This window comes from Cebus imitator, unplaced genomic scaffold (genome assembly GCF_001604975.1).
Source record: "Cebus imitator isolate Cc_AM_T3 unplaced genomic scaffold, Cebus_imitator-1.0 Scaffold129, whole genome shotgun sequence".
Taxonomy (NCBI): domain Eukaryota; kingdom Metazoa; phylum Chordata; class Mammalia; order Primates; family Cebidae; genus Cebus; species Cebus imitator.
The window spans coordinates 2,806,132-2,824,374 of NW_016107444.1; the positions used below are offsets into that span (position 1 = coordinate 2,806,132).

The 18,243-nt window shown below is 45.8% G+C and overlaps 1 protein-coding gene across 16 annotated transcripts in view; it reads right to left on the bottom strand.

Moving 5' to 3' along the window:
- MKNK1 (MAPK interacting serine/threonine kinase 1) overlaps window positions 1–18,243 on the bottom strand; it is a 42,908-nt gene that overhangs the window by 6,957 nt on the left and 17,708 nt on the right. For 10 of the 16 annotated variants that reach the window (XM_017540908.2, XM_017540915.2, XM_017540917.2 and 7 more), the window contains 6 exons: window positions 15,618–15,715; window positions 11,393–11,472; window positions 9,765–9,838; window positions 7,192–7,296; window positions 3,760–3,815; window positions 81–176 (listed from right to left, as the gene is read on the bottom strand). In XM_017540908.2, coding sequence (XP_017396397.1) covers window positions 81–176; window positions 3,760–3,815; window positions 7,192–7,296; window positions 9,765–9,838; window positions 11,393–11,472; window positions 15,618–15,715 — 509 coding nt within the window. The remainder of the gene's footprint in view (window positions 1–80; window positions 177–3,759; window positions 3,816–7,191; window positions 7,297–9,764; window positions 9,839–11,392; window positions 11,473–15,617; window positions 15,716–18,243) is intronic. The other 6 variants (XM_017540914.2, XM_017540910.2, XM_017540913.2 and 3 more) reach the window with 1 other exon arrangement.

An 18,243-nucleotide genomic window follows, 5' to 3' on the forward strand; every position in this document is an offset into this window, starting at 1 on the left:
CAGCTCTCTGTTCTGGGCCTCTCAGCTTTGGGTCAGGGAAACACTCCAAATACTTAGGAGCCCAGAGGAAGCATACATACTGGGGTGGTCAGCTCTGGTGTGGATATGGGGGTACAGGAGTTGTTCAGTTTCACCCCACTGCCCAAGTCAAAGTCACAGATTTTCACTGGAGACACCTGAAAAGGAAAACAGAAGCCAGGGTCATAGATATAAGAAACTAGGAGCCAGACAATGGCTATACGGGTGCATGGCCGTGTGGCTGTAAACACAGTTGGTTTTATCTACCAGGTCATGTCTGCTCTCCAGAGGTTAACAAGAAGTCCCCTGAGGGTTTTTCCCAAGTGTCTTATTCCCTGTTCTCTCTTATTTCCCAACTAAGGGAAAAATGGGTAGACTATTTGGTGTCGGATTATTGTGAACTCGGACTAAAGTGAGTATGGAATTCTTGCTGGTAAATAATGGTACAGGTTGCAGCATAGCAGCTAGGGAAGTTACTATGTACTCCTGAGAGACAGGCTCCTTGCTGCCCATTTGGTGGAGTGCAAAGGAGCTTGAAGTGAAACTCCTGACCGCCTCAGGTGGCTTAGTGTGACCAACTTGTCTTGGGTGGCTTGCTTGGGACTTGATCAGTTGAAACACAGAAAGTCCTGTGTTCCAGGAAACCCCTCAGTCCTGGGAAAACTGGGATGGTTGGTCACCAACGCTGGCATCAACACAGCAAGTCTACCAGAACTGGATGCTGTGCCTGAGACCACAGGCAGGTGCCTCATCTGTGGAGCCAACCAGGAGGGCAGTTTGGGTGCACACAGGAGAATGGCCTACGTGGTGCGTAAGCGGCATGGTGAATGAATTAAAATGCTGGTTCTGTGAGACCCACGTCCTTGTCAGGAAGCTGGGCAGGTCCCTCAACTTCTTTCTCTCCTTCCTTCCTTCCTCCCTCCCCTTTTCTCTATTTTTGTTTTCTTTTTCATTTAGCCTCTTTCTCATTAGTGGTAAAATATAAAGCATAAAATATGAGATTTTAGCCATTTTTAAGTAGACAGCTTAGTGGCATTAATTAAAAACATTCACACCATTGTGCAACCATTACCACGATCTGTTTCTAAAACTTTCATCATTCCAAACAGAAACTCTACATGCATTAAACACTAACTCCCATTCTTTTTTCCCCTAGCCCTGGGTAACCTCCAATCTGATTTCATTAATTAATAAAGACTTTCTGTCTTTATTAATTTGCCCATTCCAGATATTTCATGTAAGTAGATTTGCACAGTAGTTGTCCTTTTACATCTGGCTTATTTCACTTAGCATAATGTTTTCAAGGTTCATTCATGTTGCAGCGTGTGTCAAAACTTCATTCTGTTTTATGGCTGACTAGTATTCCATTGAATGTATGTACCACATTTTGTTTATCTGTTCAGCTGCTGATGGCCACTTGAGTTGTTTCTACCTTTTGGCTATTGTGAATAATGCTGTAACGAATATTGGTATACAAGTATCTGTTTTCAATTGTTTTGGGTAATACCTAGGAGTGGAATTGCTGGGTCATATGGTAATTCTGTGTTTAGCCTTTGAGGAATTGCCAAACTTTTCCACAGAAGCTGCACCATTATACCATCTCACCAGTAACGTATGAGGGTTACAATTTCTCCATATCCTCAACAACTTATTATTTTCCACCTTTTAAATTACCGCCTTCCCAGTAGTATGTGGTGGTATCTCACTGTCGTTTTGATTTACATTTCCCTGATGACTAAGGATGTTGAGCATCTTTTCATGTACCTGTTGGACATTTGTGTGCCTTTTAGGAGAAATGTCTGTTCAAGTCCTGTGTCCATTTTTAAATTAGTTTGTTTTTTTTGTTGTAGAGTTTTAGAAATTCTTTATATATTTTGGATATTAAACCTTGACCAGATATATGATCTGCAAATATTTTCTCACATTCTGTAGATTGTATTTTCACTTTCTTGATAGAAAATGTCCTTTGAAACTTAACCTCTCTTTAAGAGACAGGGTCTCACTATATTACCCAGCATGTCCTCAAACTCCAGGCTCAAGCAATTGTCCCACCTCAGCCTCCTGAGTAGCTGGGACTACCAGCATGCAACCACTGTGACCAGCTTATTTTTATATTTTTTGTGGAGATGGGGTCTTGCTTTGTTGCCCAGCCTGTTCTTAAACTCCTGGCCTCAAGAGATCTTCCTGCCTCAGCCTCCCAAAGTACTGGGATTACAGGTGTGAGCCACTGCCTGGCCCCAGTTATTCCTCCGCTTCCCCTTTCCCACTTTTACCTTTCCTTTTCTCACTTTCTTGTTTCGAGACAGCCTGCTGCCCAGGCTGGAGTGCAGTGGTGTGATCATGGCTCACTGGCTATACATGTTTCCTAACTTGAGTTTCAGTTTCCTCGTCCATAAAATGAAGGTAATAATAGTAGCTACCTCTATTATAAATGATATTTTATAAATACTAAATAAATATAAGTTCCTGGCACAAGGTAAGCACTCAAGAAATGTCCACTGTAATTATTAGTAATAATCATAATAAATTATAAAGGCCTATGCCAGAACCAGTGACAGGAGGTGACAAGATCTTATTTGAGCAAATCCATTACTATTCCCCATAAAAGAGTTGTGAATAGCAGAATGACTCATTCATTCAAGGCAACCCTTTAGTTACAAGGCACAGCTTCATCCAGACCACAATATGTATGTTCTTGCATACACACATGTGCATATACACAGAGCTGTGAACATGGGCCCCAACACCACCAGGGCCTAAATCTATCCTAATAAACACAGAATTTGTCAAATTCATACACTTCCATTTATTAGTAAAGAGATCTGCTTCACATAAGATTAAGTTGTTTGGCTGGCGTGGTGGCTCATGCCTGTGATTCCAGCACTTTGGGAAGCCAAGGCAAATGTATTGCTGGAACTCAGGAGACCAGCCTGGCCAACATGGTAAAACCCCCAACTCTATTAAAAATACAAAAATTAGCTGGGTATGGTGGCACATGCCTGCTGTCTCAGCTACTTGGGAGGCTTAGGCAGGAGGATCACTTGAGCCTGGGTGGTCGAGGCTGCAGTGGGCTGTGATCATGCCACTGCACTCCAACCTGGGTGGCAAAGTGAGACCCTGTCTCAAAAAAAAAAGGTTATTCACAACTTATATCAACTGCTGTAAAGGTATATGCATTGGACTAGAAAATATTAATGTTTTGTGCAGGTCTCATATATTTTCCAAACTCTCAGGCTTATACCATGATTAAGAGCAAAGAAAGGCTGGGTGCGATGGCTCACACCCATAATCCCAGCACTCTGGGAGGCCAAGGCGGATGGACCAAGGTCAGGAGTTCAAGACCAGCCTGACCAACATGGTGAAACTCCATCTCTACTAAAGATATATATAAAAAATTAGCCAGGCGTAGTGGTGCGTGCCTGAAATTCCGGCCACTTAGGAGGCTGAGGCAGGAGAATCGCTTGAACCCAGGAGGTGGAGGTTACAGTGAGCCGAGATCACGCCACTGCACTCCAGCCTGGGTGACAGAGCAAGACTCCATTCTAAAAAAAAAAAAAAAGCAGTGAAGGGACAAGGATGGGCAGAAACATCACACAGTAAATGTGATATTCTCACATGTCCCAGATGACCAGTTCAAGTTGGTGCCTGAGGCCAAGGGAACTGCTAACAATCCATCCTGAAAGCAAGGGTGGCTTCCTTGGTAAGTATAAACTATAACATTCCAAATCGGGTCTGAAGTACCTTTTCTGCAGATTCACACAATATATTTTCTGGCTTCAGATCACGATGAGCAATGCCTGACATGACAAAGAGCAAAAAAATGGTTAACATATGCACATAATTATCAAACATTCCACACACAATTAATTTTTTCCAAATGCTGTTGTTCGCAGATTAATTCCCAATTATGGTACATTAAAAAATCAACGAGCTGCAGGAGGCAGAAGTAACCAGAGACACAAACCAAAAGCACACTTGATTCTGCAAGTTCCTTTGAAGCGGAGGCTTTAGGAGTCTGGCAGGGATAAGAAGGGCTAAATGAATCCCAGCCAGCCTACCCCTCAGCACCACAGTGAACACCAAGAAGGCCTAATGCAGAGCAGAGAGCTCTGCAAACGGCAATGCTTGGAACAAGAATGCAGAAATAATTAGTGCCTTGTTTAAGAGATCTCAGGGGGCTTGACTGCTCTACCTCATTTCTTCTTATGTGGCCGATTAAAAAAAAAATTCCTTCAGTGCGACTCTCTGAATGTGCAGAGGAGCAAGTGTTAGTTACCTAATGTCCCAAAGTGACCGATTCCCTTCTCACCTGCTTTGCAAGTCCAAGGCAGCCCTGCCAGCAGCAGAGCAAAGACTGCTTTGGCCCCAGGATGCTGTTATTTTTGTTATTTATTTATTTATTTTTAAAAATAGAGATGGGGTTTCACTATAGCTCAGGCTATTCTTGAAATCCTGGCCTCAAGAAATCCCCCCACCTTGGCCTTCCTAAGCATGGGGATTACAGGTGTGAACCACCATGCCCAGCCCACCGAAGGTTGCTGTTTTTAAGAGAAGACACCTGCACTTTGGCCAGGCCTCCTGAAGGAGACTGGAAATAGCAGCTTAGCCCATGAGGGGTTAACCTGCTGACCTGTCCAAGAAGGCACCTGGGGGAGAGCTCTCTTCTAACCAAAGAAAGGGACAAAGAGCCAACTCAGAGCCATGGTGTTTTGGTAGACGACACAGAAACCTCCCTTTCCTCTTTCCTTCCACAGCACGTGCAGCACAGGACAGGGCTGGAAGGCTGAGCAAGAGTCAGAGATACAGCTTGGAAGTACTGAAAAGTGGCAGCGGATTCTCCGGGTGATGGGAAAAGCAAAATCTGCCTCACTAAACCTCCCTCGATGATCAACTTTTTCGGCAGTCCTCCAGGTCCTGACTAGAAGGCAAAGGCCCAGCCCAGGCCACGGGAGGCACTTGGCTAAAGAAGAAAAACCTGAGCTCCAGCAAGCTCAGTAACCTCATCAGTCACCTAATTGAATGAGAACCCAGAGCAACTCAGTCCAGGCTGTACAAATTGAGTGGCACTGCAGCTCGCCGCACTAAAAGTGAAAGATATTTTCCATTACAGCAAGTGCTCCCACAGAAGGATCACGAGCCGCACATGGAGCCTTACTCTCCAAATAGGCACCCGTCGTCCCTCAGCCTGAGAACTCAGAGAGCCAGGCTGTAATAATGGGGCTGCCGTGTGAGCACAGCAGCCATCGAGCTGCTCCGGTTCATTTCCCAGAGGTTGAGCTGCAGTGTGTCCAGTATTTAAAAGTATGGAACTTGTTTCAGGGCTGACCCATTCTTGCCCAATTTATCTTCCCCGTGTGAAGTTATTTAGCAAACAGCCAAGTTCAGCTGGAAATCGTTTTTCATCCCCTCCAACTTCTAGTCACATGGGCAGCTGGGCAGCTAGATGTTAACCAGCGCTTCAGAACTCCTAAGACACCACCGGCCTCCGTTCCCTTCAGTGCATTCTTGTAAATAAATAAATAAATAAATAAAAAATAAAACCTGCCTTTGCCACCCCCTCCAAGGTATGGATCTTGTAAAAAGCATGACCCAGTTTTGTAATCTACAGAGGCAGCTTGGGGAGCAGTTGTAAATCTTTGTCAGGCAGGTGTTACCTCTATGCATCCCAGCTTTCAGAAGCAGAGCTGCTGCTATTCATCATGCTGCAGAAGGTACAGACACCCCCTTCTAGGAGTTTTCAGCCTAGGTGCAAGTCAGGGCCCCAACATAGGCACTGTCGGTATGCAGACCTCTTTCAGCCACTGGAGGAGGGAGGTGGGGTCAATGAACTTGAACCCCCCGGAAGCACGTGCCACAGTGTTCTGCACTGGAATGTGGGCACCAGGTGGGATGTGTGAGTGGCATGCCCACCGCTGGTCCTGGGCACCCACAACCATTGTGTCTGGCCAGCATCCACAATAGCAGAGGAGGCAGACCTAAGTCACAAGTTATTCATTTCACTCCCACTCCACCTAGCCAGAATGCTTTACTTTAAGGGAATTAATATTAGGAATAAAAATGCTTTCTTCCTGGTGGGGGGTGAGGATGGAGGAAATCATATTTACTGAAGAACTACGACATACCAGGAACTATGCTGCATCTGTGCTGCACATATACAATACATACACAAGTACACATTTTTCATCTTTAAAAGGCTCAGAATAGTGCCTAGCACGTACCAAGTGCTATACAGTGTTAACTATGGTTGCCGAAGTTATTATCTCAAATTCTCACCAAAGGGCAGGCATTATTACTGAGAGAACACAGAGTTGGAAGAAAGGTAAAACCAGAATTCATTTGTTCCAGGGTACTTATTAGGCAAATAATAAAAAAAAATGTAATAGTCAAAGGATTTATGGAAATATAAAAACAGTTTGTGCAAAGATTTAATTCACTACAAAAGTTCCTAAATAATCAGCCATAGGTGCTGGGCGCAGTGGCTCTCGCCTGTAATCCCAGCATTTCGGGAGGCCAAGGTGGGTGGATCACCTGAGGTCAGGAGTTCAGCCTGGCTGAACTGGCTACGTGGTGAAACCCCTCCTCTACTAAAAATACAAAAATTAGCTGGGCATGGTAGCGAGCATCTGTAAGCTCAGCCACTCGGGAGGCTAAGCTGGGAGAATTGCTTGAACCCAGGAGGCAGAGGTTGCAGTGAGCTGAGATTGTGCCATTGCACTCTAGACTGGGTGACAAGAGCAAAACTATGTCTTAAAAAAAAAAAAAAAGACTAGGAGGAATAACACCAAGATATTCACACTTGGTGCGAATTGTGAAGGTCATATTGTGTATAAGCTTTATATTCCTCACACAGTAAGAATCTAAGAAGAGAAACATCATACACACACAGTCACACATACCCTGTTCAATGTGAAATTGATTCTTTCTCCTCCCTGCTCTTTCTCCTGTATCCCTATGCTGCTCAACAGCTCCACCACCCACCCACCATCTGCAGCAAAGCCTAGGAGCCATCCTGGACTGTTTCTCCCCAACCCCCATGGGTGAGCATGTTCAAACCTCAAGTCGCTTGCCCGCCACACCATCTCCTGCACCAGCCCTCTGCCTGGCCTGCCACCTCCCTCGGTACCCAGAGGCTAGCCAGCCCAACCCACCCACCAAGGCAAAGTCTGGGTTCACCTTTGGTATGCAGGAAGTCAAGGGCAGCAGCAACGTCCCGCACCACTCGGCTGGCTTCTCGCTCGTTGAAGTGCTTCTGCTTCTGGATGTGGGCTAAGATGGAACCTTGGGAGCAGAGGGGACACAGAAGAATGCCATTTTGGGCTCTCGTAAGTAACTTAGAGGCTAAGTTTTTCCCAGGTTGGAAAACTTGGGGTGGGGACATAGGGCTTCATCGCTTATTCATCACTACCTGTCCAGCACAAAGTGTAGGGCCTGGCACAGAGGAGTACGAGCTTGTATGTCTGTTAAACAAAACTGACTGCTCTCTTCTGTACCTGTCTATGAGGAGCTCAGAAGGCAGAGGGAACAACTTAAATAGGGCCAAAAAATATTAATGCTGCTGGGGCTGATTGGCTTCTGCAATCAAAAGGAATAAAAGTGAAGGCATTTGAGCTGAGGGGGCCTTTCTGTAGGAACATTTTCTCCTCTGCTGCTGAGCTCTGATCCAAACAAGAGCATAAGCTTTCAAATGGAAATGCTACATCCTTGCCAGACATGTAAAGGCCTAGGAAAAAGGGGAAAAATGACTTTTCCTCCTGAGTGTTCCATTATTGTTTTGTTGGCAATGACTGACATTTATTGAGTAGTTACTAGTGCCATGTGCTATGGAATACTCTTGAAATAAACTTATTCTCACCATGATTGGACAAAATGGGTAGTTTTTACTCCTCATTTTACGGAGGGGGAACCCGAAGCCAAAAAGAAAAATCGTTGAGCAACTTGCCCAACATTATACACCAGAAAGGGGTGAGGCCAGGACTAAGGCCCAGGGCAGTCGGGCCTCAGAATCTGTGCAGACATCCCCCAGCAGGACTTGGGGTCTGACTGCTGCAGGGATGGACTCTCTTTAGCCAACCACACTTGGTCTGGCCTCAATAAGCTACACTAAGTTTACTGATATGGCTACAGAGGACCCCATCTGCATGTAGCATTTCAAACACATAACTGACAGTCAGTCGTGTGTTGTTGGGTGGTGCAGGGGCAGACACAGGCAGGAACATGTGGCTTGGCTTCAAGTGGTCTACGTTTACTACTGGAAGCCAGTATTTCTGGGCTGAAGATATTATTTCTGTGTCCTAAAAATGGCACATGTCTACTCTTTTTTTGGGGGCACAGGAGGGCATTAAAGAAGGGGAAGAATTGCCAAAGATTGTTCACTTGCCAGGTTAAATAATCAAAAGGATCCCAATGTGCTAGGGAACATTTCCAGAAAACCGGCTCCTGACTAGGTTCTAGCTTGCTCTGCTGTAGTGAGCCTCATTTCCAAATTTGTTAAAAGGAAAAGCAAAGAGTAATACTCTATATACTTTTTTTTTTTTTTTTTTTTTAGAGAGAATCTCACTCTGTCACCTAGGCTGGAGTGCAGTGGTGCGATCTTGGCTCACTGCAACCTCTGCCTCCCAGGTTTAAGCGATTCTCCTGCCTTAGCCTCCCCAGTGGCTGGGATTACAGGTGTGCACCACCACACCCAGCTAATTTTTGCATTTTTAGTAGAAACAGGGTTTCACCATGTTGGCCAGGCTGGTCTCAAACTCTTGACCTCAAGTGATCTGCCTGCCTTAGCCTCCCAAAGTGCGGGGATTACAGGCGTGAACCACTGTGCCTGGTCTACTCTACATACTTCTAAGACAGCCTCCGGCATACCAAATTGTTTTAACAATATTAGCGGCCAACATTTATTGAGCCCTTAGTGTCTACTAGACCCTGTGCTAAGCATTTCACACGAATTATCTCATTTAATCTTCATAGCATCCCAGTGAGGTAGGTGCTATCAATACCTCTATTTTATAGAAGAGAATACTGTTTGGAAAAGGTGAAGTGACTTGTTCAAGGTCACATGGCTAGTAAGTAATGGAGCTAAACTTAAGCTTTCGCTGCACTGGTTTCTAAAGCACCCTCCCTCAACCACCAGGCTCCTCCGTATGGCCTTCCATGCAGTTCCAGACATCCCTGCAACCTTTACCTTGCAAATGTGTCCTAAGATTGGGGGAGTGATGGGAAGGGAAAGGGATTCTCTAACCCTCTCATTATGTCAGAAAAACAACTTAAGTATACACCCCAGTGATTGTGCGTGTGGGTGATGGCATCTTTCCATCTGAAGGATGGCACATTTTCAGGCTTCTCCACTATCCTAGGTCTGTGTCCCAAACAATAGGGCCCTCCTCTGCTCTGTTTTAGCCTTTCTAGACATCACAATGTATTTGAGAGCCTCCACCCCATAATTAATGTAGTTAAATAGTGAACATGTCAAAACGGGATTGATAAATCGATGACTAAATGTATCTATATATGACTCCTATTATAATGAAAAGGCATTTATAAAATACCCACACAGGTGACATTCTAAGCTCTGCAAAATGCTAATTATCATCCTTCCCTCCGGCCTTCCTTTTCCCAAATCAAGGGCAGTTTTTAAGTCCTTCATCCTTTTTATTAGCTTGACTTGTTTTGGAAGTCTCTGGGATTCATGATGGATGATCACCACCCTGGGTCTTAATCAGAAGTCCACACACATACTCAATGGTAAGTACCTCCTTGCAATTTCTCAAAGACCAAGTAAAACCTTGTGTCATCTTCAAAGAACTCAATCAGCTCCAAAATGTTCCTTAAATAGGGAAAATAGGGGGAGAGGGAAAAGGGGGAAATGGTATTATATGTTAAAGTCTACTTACAACTATACAATGAAAATAATATACAACACCTGGTAGTGGAGCAGAAATCAACTTGAAATCAGAATGCTTATTAAAGACCCGCATGTGGAAGCAGCCAATGGTGTTAGCAAGATTCAGGTCACCTTATCTTTCCATAATGTTTAGTCTCTGGTGTTTTCACCAAGTCTGTGCTGTCAAACCCCAGCCCTAAAACCCACTAGGTAGAGTTATAAAAAAGTCCCGGTCACATTAAACTGAATAAAATCTGCAGCCGACTGGAAGCAATTGCGGCTAATAACACTGAATAGTAGGTGTGTGTCCTGGAGGCAAGCAGCAAATAATTACTTGCCCTCCCTCTTGCCCATAAATCACGGGGCAGTATTTACATTGCCTGGAGAAAATGGAAACATCTGTCAAATAGACTTGGGGCCTAACGTAGGCACCGCTAGACCTTAACTGCTAAGCGCTGCTTAATGAAACGGGCGCGTTCCCGGCCACCATAGCACTTGTGGCCTTCCCCGGTGAGCACTCTCTGTCTGCCCGAGTATTTCGGTGCTCTGCCAACAAGGTCGTCTTGTAACTCAGTAGGGAAGCAACCAGCCTGGATATTGGAGGTGTTGGCGGCCTTTTTTCTTTTAAAGAACAAAATAAACCAAATAGAGTCTCTAACGCTGAACTAAGAAGCTGCAGGGCTGAAAATAAAAATCCGTCCCTCATAAAAAAATGCTGACTACTTTGGGAGATACCAGGCTTTTACTAGTGTGAAGGTGTCCAAATAAGATGGGCAAAATGGCCTAATTTGAAAGAAGATTGTGGAGGCAGTGCCTGGAGTTAAATCAACAGCAGCCCCCATCCTCCAAGCTTAATGACAAAGCCATCAATACCAGGCCCCTGGCTCCCCGCTGACCCTGCCATGGAGGGAAAGAGGGGGAAGTGGCGTCTTAGAGGTGACCCTGATTTAGAGCCACAGTGGGAGAGCCACTCATTTGGAGCTGGTGGTGGGCAGAATGAACTGGGCTAGAGATGACCTGGACCCAGCTATCTAGAAGGAGTGCTAGACAAGGTTCCAGGTCCTTAGTGGTATCTGTGCATATGCAAATATTCTAGGAGCAGAAATAGCAGCAAATATTCTTAACAGTACTCCTCACCTTGGTATTGAAGCAAGTCCTTAAAGGTTTCTACCAGGCAACACTCAGTCAACCTAGTTTCCACATGTACTGATAGAAATCAAACCCCATTTCCTCCCAACAACCACTGATTCAGATCACTCATTCTTCTCACTTGCCCAAATTGCTGATATTTACAGTATTCAGAAGAGATGATAGCTCCTTTGCTGTTATTGCTGCTTTTCTTTTTTCTCCCTAACACTGAAAGATGGAAGGAGGTACCTGCCTTGTGGGGACAGGAGTGAGAGCTAAATGCTGGGGTCAGGAGATGGTAAAAAATAGCCTCCTTTTCTGTGGCCAAGCATACCCCCAGAGAAGCAGCAAGAGCCACGTGATACTCACTTGTTTCCCTGACACTGATACAGCGTCTCCACCTCTCGAAACACTCTACTCCGACTGTGCCCTGCTTGTTTTTCGATGATCTGTGGGAAGAATATAATCTGTCATGTACACTCACCTGACTTCAAAACAGCCCCTTGGCAGGAGCCCTCTGAGAGAAGGCAAGGCCAAACTCAGTCCAAATCCAGTGTCAAGTAGAAGTCTGGCATAGGCCTTGGTGACATAGGCTCTGTGGCTCTGTTGGCAAAGCAGCAGACTGGCCCCAGGGCTCCCAGCCCAGCTGAGCCCATTCCACTCTGGCCAAGCACAACACCAAGGAAGTGAATGAGGCTGCTGCCCCCAGCTGCCCAGGGGAGACTGAGGCAGCCCCAAGACAAAGAACTACCTTACTCAGCTCCTCATCTTTCCATCTTAAAGGTAAGCATTTACTGTGTCTACTGAAGGATCTTCTAGTGCTGGAGGGAGAGAGGCTGGTGGAGGACACCGTGGGGAGGAGCTAAAGCTCTGAGGCCCAGTTCAGAGGCTGCCTCCACAATTCCCCTGGCAGAAGTAGGCTCTTCCTCTTCTGAGAACTTACTCTCTGGCAGGCAGTGTGTTAAAGAATTTATTTACATAATCTCAGTTGACCTTTATGACAACATTGAAAGATAGGGAGGTATGAAACATTTGCCCACAGTCCAGAGCTGACTCCGAAGCCCTTGCTATCCCACACCTGCTTAGATGCTCTAGCTTCTTCGCGTACTTGGAGGCTTTGTCTCTCCTGTGATACTGTGGGCTGCTCCCCCTGCACAACTTTACCTGAGATGCTTGGCAAATGCTGACTGAAGGAATGGATAAGCCAACAGATGGGACAGTGGTTTCCAAAGGGACAGCGTGCCTCTGCAAAATACTCTGGACCCATCTGGAGCCTCAAACCACCTCAAACTGAGCCTGTGAGCAAATCTGCAGAGCCTGGCTCTGCCTTACTGCTCCAACGGGCACGGTGGGCAGCACAGACAATGACATCCTCCTCCTTCATCGAGACTTCAAACGTCTCCCATAGGATATAGCACAGGCATCCGGGACCAGCTGGAATTTTCTTTTTCTATTTTTTTTGAGACAGAGTTTCGCTCTTGTCACCCAGGCTGGAGTGCAGTGGCGTGATCTCAGCTCACTGCAACCTCTGCCTCCCGTGTTCAAGTGATTCTCCTGCCTCAGCCTCCGGAGTAGCTGGGATTACAGGCGTCTGCCACCAAGGCCAGCTAATTTTTTTTATTTTTGGTAGAGATGGGGTTTCACCATGTTGGTCAGGCTGGCCTCAAACTCCTGACCTCACGTGATCAGCCTGCCTCGGTCTCTCAAAGTACTGTGATTACAGGCGTGAGCCATCACACCTAGCTGACCAACTGTAATTTTCTAAATAAGTCTACGTCTGTTCGTAAACCACAGTGGACTCATTTTCTGAGTTGAAGGGTATAGTGCTGGGGAACAGAAGTGATTCAACTTCATTCCCCAAGCATTTCAGATCAAAGTCATGAAGAACTTTCTAGCAGGCAAGCTTTCCACAGCACAGTCTTCTCTGAGGAGGTAATGGGCTCTTGCTACTAGAGACAGGGGAGCGGAACATGGACAACTCTCCGGGGAGTCACAGAGGAAATTCAGGGTTAGGTTATCTTGAAACTCCATTCCAACCTGAGACTCTAGCATCAGTTGGGTGCCTCTAGGGAAAGCTGTAATAAGCCAAGTGTTGTGGAGCCATGTTGGGAGAAGTAGCCCATCTCTAGGGAGGCTTCAAAGAACAGGGGAGAGAGGAAACATGGGCAGAACTGTTGAAACCAAGGAACTGCCAAGCCAGAGTCCAGCGTTTGCCCCAAAGATGCCAGGGGCCTATGGAGGAAGGGCCAGGTTTTCCTCCTGTGATCCAACCTTGAAGAAATATATCTCTCATCCATAAATGTATTTAAACCTTTGAAAATCAGTTTACGGTTATAGTTTTTACCACATTTAGGCATATATATCAATTTTTTTTTTTTTGAGACAGTCTCCCTCTCTGGTCAAGAGTGGAATACAGTGGCGTGATCCTGGCTCACTGAAATCTTTGCCTCTTGAGCTGAAGTGATCCTCCTGCCTCAGCCTCCTGGGTAGCTGGAATTAGAAGCACACACCACCACACCCGGATGTTTTTTTTTTTTTGAGACGGAATTTCTCTCTTGTTGCCCATGCTGGAGTGCAATGATACAATCCCAGCTCACTGCAACTTCCACCTCCCAGGTTCAAGTGATTCTCCTGCCTCAGTCTCCCAAGTAGCTGGGATTACAGGTATGCACCACCGTGCCCAGCTAATTTTTGTATTTTTAGTAGAGATGGGGTTTTGCCATGTTGGCCAGGCTGGTCTTGAACTCCTGACCTCAGGGGATCCACCCTCTTCAGCCTCCCAGAGTGCTGGGATTACAGGCATGAGACACTGTGCCTGGCCTTTTTTTTTTTTTTTTTTTTTTGAGACAGAGTCTTATTCTGTTGCCGAGGCTGGAGTGCAGTGGTATGATCTCGGCTCACTGCAACTTCTACCTCCCGGGTTCAAGGGATTCTCCTGCCTCAGCCTCCTGAGTAGCTGGGATCATAGGTATGCACCACACCCAGCTAATTTTTTTGTATTTTTAGTAGAGATGGATTTCACCATGTTGGCCAGGCTGGTCTTGAACTCCTGACCTCAGGTGATCGGCTGCCTCAGCCTCCCAAAGTGCTGGGATTAAGGTGTGAGCCACCATGGCTGGCCTAATTTTTGTATTTACACTTAGGCATATGTTTTAAAAATCACTTGTAATTTATATTGATCTGTTTCTCAAAGGAAGTTGAGATAGCTCTTTTATTACTATGTGAAGCAACACTCCAGCTCAAAGGAAAGTGGCTTAGCCGACTTGCTCGCCTATCTAACCCACAGCTGGGACTGTGGAATGTTGGTTCAAAGAAGAAAAAACATTGCCTTCAGGAGCCCATTGGACTGGGCTTGCCCGTGTGAGATGGCACTTGACATGGTGGCTCAGGTGGGTGATTTGAAATCAGCATGGATTTAAAAAGACCCTTTCTGTAGGTCAGTAGTCCTCAAATGTCCTCAGGTGGGTATGAGACTCATGTGAGGAACCTGGTCAAGCCACAGAGACCGAGGCCCTGTCCTTCATCTGGAAACCTGGATCTGTGTGTGCTTTGTGAAGCTCCAGGGGCTTCTAATACACAGTAGTGTTCACAACTGCCCTTCCTATATCCGTAGTCCTCACGGATTAGTGAGTAGCAGAGTCACCTGGAGAGTTTGTTAACATTCATACTGCTGGGCCCGCCCCTTGTTTCTGAGTTGCTACTTCTCACGTAGGGCAAGATAACTTCTAACAAGTTCTCAAGCGATGCTGAGGCCGCTGGTCCAGGGTCCACATTTTGAGAACCACTGCTCAAGATCCAGCTCTTCTGGATATGGAGAGGGCAAGTGGAGGCACAGAGGGGTGACATCAGCCACTCCAAGGCTTTGCAGCTAATTAAAGACAGCAATGAGGCCAGGAGCCACTTCTCCTGCCCAAAAACTGAGTGCTTAGTCATTTTAGTTTTTATTCTTTTATTTTTTTCTTGGATAACATTCAGATGTTACCAAATCAGTCACTTTAGTTTTTAATCCTCACTATCATGCTAACGTCTATCACTTGCGTAGCATTTTGTGGCATGTAAAGCGTTTCCACCTCTCCCAGGACATTTTAATTTTCATCTTCATAACTGCCCCAGGAGATAGAAGGGCAGTTATCAGCATCTAGAGATGTAGGAACTGAGGCTTATGGACATTTGATGACATGCCCAAAGTCAAACAAGTATAGTTTGTCAAGATAGAAATTCAGGTAGGCCTTCTAATTCCAAATCTGGTTGTCCACTCTCTGAAGCTGACTTCATTTGTCAGAATAATGAGCAACTTACTATGAGCCAAGCCTTGTGCTGAGCACTTTACCTATATTAACTTACTTAATCCTCACAACAATTCTACATAGGTTCTAGTATTATACCCATTTTACAGATGAGAAAAGTGAAGGACAGAGAGGTTAGGTAAGCTGCCCAAGGTAACACAGTAAGCAAGTAATGAAACCAAGATTTGCATCCAGTGAATACAGCTTCAGAGACCCCATTCTTATGGAATATAACATTTATCTGGTTCAGGGTGAGCTAGGCATGACTATTTGCAGAGTAAAGCCTGGCATTCAGTTGAGACACTCACTTTGACAGCATACTCTTTGCCATTCTGCAGGCTCACGGCACCTTGAACTTTGGCATAGGCTCCCTCTCCAAGCAATTCAGAGGTCAGCTTGTACATATCTAGAGGTGAAATGGACGAGAGGAATAACAAGATGAGTCACCCCATTGCAAGCTCAGATAGGAAGAACTTCTGTGGCTCAGCTTCCCTAATCAGACGACACAGGCATCAATGACTCTAGTACTAAGTGACGAGGCAGACATGTAGCTTTCCCAGCCACCTCAGGACCCAGTTTCTCAACAACGAGACCACATACGTGGCATCCTGTTCCTCATTTTAGACGTGAGGTCAGCAAAAGGGTCTCAATTCAGCACATACTTCCTGAACATCTACTATGTGCCAGACAACAAAACAGAGTAAGGAATAAAATAAAGGCCAGGTGCAGGGGCTTACACCTGTAATCCTAGCACTTTGGGAGGCCAAGGCAGGAGGATTGCTTGAGGCCAGGAGTTCAGAACCAATCTGGCCAACACAGCAAGACTTCATTTCTAATATATTAATATATATGCACGATCCTTCTCCACTAAGGGTCACAGTCCCGTGGGGAAGACAGACACATACACAGGTGACCCCAGAATAAACCAGGCATTGGTAAAAATACTATCACAGAGGGACAAAGTACAGTAAAAAAAAAAAAGTGGGGGGAAGAAAGGGTTTAATCTGTTCAGAGAATCTAGAGGATCCTCAGAGAAAGGATATGATTTGGATGAATATTCATTTACTGACCAACTATTACGTGCCAAGCTCTGTGTAAGCATTGGCGATACAAAGGAGATAAAACGCTGTTCTATTTTATACCCCACACAATGGAAGTCATTGGAGGCTTCTGAGAAGTCTCCAGAATTCACCCACAGGACATAAGAGACAGAAGTAGGATGCAAAGGATGCCTTGAGGTTTTTAGGGTACTGAGTCATAGTGGTTCTTTTTTTTTTTTTTGAGACAGAGTTTCGCTCTTGTTACCCAGGCTGGAGTGCAATGGCGCGATCTCGGCTCACCGCAACCTCCGCCTCCTGGGTTCAGGCAATTCTCCTGCCTCAGCCTCCTGAGTAGCTGGGACTACAGGCACGCGCCACCATGCCCAGCTAATTTTTGTATTTTTAGTAGAGGCGAGGTTTCACCTTGTTGACCAGGATGGTCTCGATCTCTTGACCTCGTGATCCACCCACCTCGGCCTCCCAAAGTGCTGGGATTACAGGCTTGAGCCACTGCGCCCGGCCCATAGTGGTTCTAACAGAGTAATAGACCTGGGTTAAAGGAACATCTAGGTGACCTGCCCAAGCTCACAAATAGCACAGCTCTTTGAGCCCCTTCCAAAGGAAGCCACATCTCCATCACAGCACTAGCTGCCTGACCTCATCCCCACTCCATTCTTCAGCCTCTTGAGGCACCTACCACTGAAACCCACAGCCGCAGCAGAAGACATTTCAACCATGAATTAGATTTTATCATTCTCAGTCAGGAGAAGTCCTGTCATTGGCCAAGCTGTCCTTAAAAAGCAGGAAGTACTCTCTTGTGTTAATTGAAAGAGCAAAAGAGCTGTTGATTAGGAAACTATTCTAAAACGCTTGGGATCTTTGTCTGTCCCCCATCCCCCCCCCCCACACACACCCTGCTGTTTGAGTTAAAGGCAAATTTTAAAAACCCTGCTGAAAGTACCTTCTTTGTTCCATCATGGTTTGGTCTTTTGGTTGTTTGTAAGAACAGATGGTACACTGTTATTTGTAAGTATTTTAAATGACACGCTTCTCACAATGGACACATTGGCATTAGCCCTTTACACATATCAGGACAGGTAGGTGGCTGGAGGTCCACTATTCCTGACACATAAAGTGTTTGCTATTGGAGCCACTCTATGCAGCAGCCAATTCACTAGTGTGTCTGGAAGGCTGGAAGGAGGGATCAGGAGGGAAGCTACTTCAGACCTGACAATGAAAAAAACCAAAACAGATGAAGTGGGGTATGTTACTCCTAGGAGTAGCTACTGATCCTTTTGGTGCTTTGCACAAGTGTCCAGTGATTTGCTTTATTCCATCACACACCCAGTGATAAGAGGACCTGCACTGAGCCTAGTGCCTTGCACATAGAAAGTGTCCAAAAATGTCTGATGACCCAACATGTGTCTACTGAACTCTTTAAAATGTAGCCTTTAAACTCATTACTCTTTAAAATGTAGTCAAACACAAAGCCAGATGCTATGGCTCACGCCTGTAATCCCGGCACTTTGGGAGGCTGAGGTAGGTGGATCACTTGAGGTCAGGAGTTTGAGACCAGCCTGGCCAACATGGTGAAACCCCAACTCTACTGAAAATATAAAAAAAATAGCCAGGCATGGTGGCACGTACTTGTAATCCCAGCTATTCGGGAGGCTGAGGCAGGAGAACTGCTTGAACCTGGGAGGTGGAGGTTGCAGGGAGCCGAGATCATGCCAGTGCAACCCAGCATAGGCAACAGAGTGAGACTCTGTCTCAAAAAATAAAAAAAATTGGCCGGGCGCGGTGGCTCACGCCTGTAATCCCAGCACTTTGGGAGGCTGAGGCGGGTGGATCACAAGGTCAAGAGATCGAGACCATCCTGGTCAACATGGTGAAA